We start from the raw sequence: 2,176 nt of genomic DNA on the forward strand, positions 1-2,176 counted from the left end.
GCGCAGTCAGTGGGCACGAACGGACTTACAAACACACAGAAACCGGCCAAAGAGCACAAAGATGGTTATCACTCCGATCAAAGAATGCAATTTAAGGCAGCAGAGAGAGCGTCGTGCAAACCAAACTGGAAGAGAACTTCATTAATGGTAATAGATCAGAATTCGTTGAGTTCTTATGAATTCTGATCTCGTATCAGAACTCAGCGTGCTGGGCGCATGTCTAAGTACTTACATGCAACATGTAAACGTCCTCGAGGTTATTTCCTCCTAGTAGTGGCAAGAGGCCGGATGAGCGTGTCTGCGGGCCTTACTAGGGTCGGTGAGGTCGGAGGTATCCTTGGAGGGACGTTGCAGGAGGCAGAATGTCCTGGTCCGGCCTTTTCCGTAGCCTCAACACGTCCCTAAGTAATGGTCTAGCCCTGGTGCCGCAGCTCTGGGCCACCCGCCCCATGGCTACCCTGAACCAGATGCATCGCCGGGGCCCTCCAAAGTGGCCGCCTCCGAAACTGGGTGCCACAGAAGGCCGTCCGCAGCTGAAGGGTGTAGTTCTGCGCACATTCATTCGTAAACCCAAAAAGCCCAATTCAGCCAACCGCAAGTGCTGCCGCGTGCGGCTCAGCACCGGCCGTGAGGTCGTCTGCTTTATCCCAGGAGAGGGCCACAGCCTGCAGGAGCACCATGTCGTGCTTGTGGAGGGCGGCCGTACCCAAGACCTTCCGGGCGTCAAGCTCAAGGTTGTGCGTGGCAAGTATGACTGTGGTCATGTGCAGAAGAAGAAGTGACCACCAGGCGCATGGTGTGCTCTGGTTCATGCAGAACAAGAACCTTCGTCTCTGGGTTCCTACAGTATCTTTGGGAAGCTAGGCCAGCTCTAGAAGTAGCCTGCCCTGGTTCGTATCCTTGCTTCACCTCTTCCATCAGGACTACCAATAATAGTCCATGGAGGTCCTGGGTGTGAATTAGAAAAAGGTGCCCCTCTGCCAACACCCTTGGTATCCCTGTATAGCATGTTGGTGCAGAAGGCTTCTTCTGCTGGAACTGTAAACTGTACTGCCATCTAAGGGGAAGGGGTTGCAATAAATACACAGACCCTGTGGAAAAATAAAATAAAATAAACGTCCTCGAGGCCCCGAGAAGCGGGCAGCACTGCCACACCCACGGAGTCAAAGAGAGACGGAGGCGCAGGGCGGCGCAGCAGCCTTTCCCGGCCATGGCGGGGAGGGGCCCGGGCTGAGCTCAGTCACAGACCCTAGGCCTGGGACGCCTGTCCCTGGGGCTGAGCACCCCCGCCGGGGGAGACGCAGGGGGACAGAGCCCACTCCAGCTGCTGTCATTGCTGCAATAAACAGGCGACACCACCTGTCAAAGCAGCTAGACTCCAAGTATCAGGGACCCTAAAAGACTTTGTCGTCCTCGACCCAATAACTCCACTTCTGAGACTCAGTTCTGAGGACCTTCAGGACAGAAACAGAGAATCACGTTAAGAATATGGATTCCAGAATTGTTGATAAAACCAAAAACTTAGACGTAAGCCTACGTGTCCCACAGAAGAAAAACATTTAAATAAACAGCGGTGCCTCCATCAAATAAATATGCATATTCTTTAAACTATTTAATGGCACAGGAAATCCAATAATATACAATACTGAGTGAAAAGGTAAGGAATAGTATGTATATTGTATGTCTAAGTGTTCTAAGCAGAGATCAGAGAGGCCTGAGGAGCACAAGGCGCCCACAGAGATGACCGTGGAGAGGTGGACGCATGTGTGGGTTTGATTTCCTCTTTATACTTTTCTGAACCTTCTAAATTTTTCACAAAGAAATCCATAAGATATTTTTGGCGTTTCATGATCAGGAAAAAGCCACCGAACATTCCACGTTTTAGCAGACTGACTTGGAACATTGTTCTGAGTGACTTCTGCTCCTTGCGGGAGACGAACCAGGCATGAGTAGGGGTCACCCGGGGTCTGTCCACACTGCCTGGCCCGGGGGCCTCGGGACCTGCTGCAGGGGGCGGGGAGCCGGAGGACGCCAGCCCTCGCCCTTCATTTCTCAGTGGCTGCCACTGGGCCAGCCTGCACTTCATCTCCCCGAAGGTTAAGAGTGTCACCTCCCCCGTGGGAGCAGGACGAGTGCAGAGTGCACGGCCAGTCGACTCAGCTGAAAACGAACCGCC

General features: G+C 53.0%; 1 protein-coding gene across 1 annotated transcript; it reads left to right on the forward strand.

Moving 5' to 3' along the window:
• The first annotated feature begins 290 nt into the window (after positions 1-290).
• LOC150008096 (small ribosomal subunit protein uS12m) lies at positions 291-1,099 on the forward strand. Its single transcript, XM_090278850.1, has one exon. The coding sequence runs from the start codon at positions 363-365 to the stop codon at positions 780-782; it is 420 nt and encodes a 139-aa protein (XP_090134976.1). The 5' UTR covers positions 291-362; the 3' UTR covers positions 783-1,099.
• The last annotated feature ends 1,077 nt before the right edge of the window (positions 1,100-2,176 follow it).

Source organism: Furipterus horrens, unplaced genomic scaffold (assembly GCF_987537825.1).
Source record: "Furipterus horrens unplaced genomic scaffold, mFurHor1.1.pri manual_scaffold_5, whole genome shotgun sequence".
Classification (NCBI taxonomy): domain Eukaryota; kingdom Metazoa; phylum Chordata; class Mammalia; order Chiroptera; family Furipteridae; genus Furipterus; species Furipterus horrens.

What these genes read in the sequence shown, in the direction of transcription:
- LOC150008096 (XM_090278850.1), top strand. Translation starts at nt 363, where the DNA reads ATGTCCTGGTCCGGCCTTTTCCGTAGCCTCAACACGTCCCTAAGTAAT.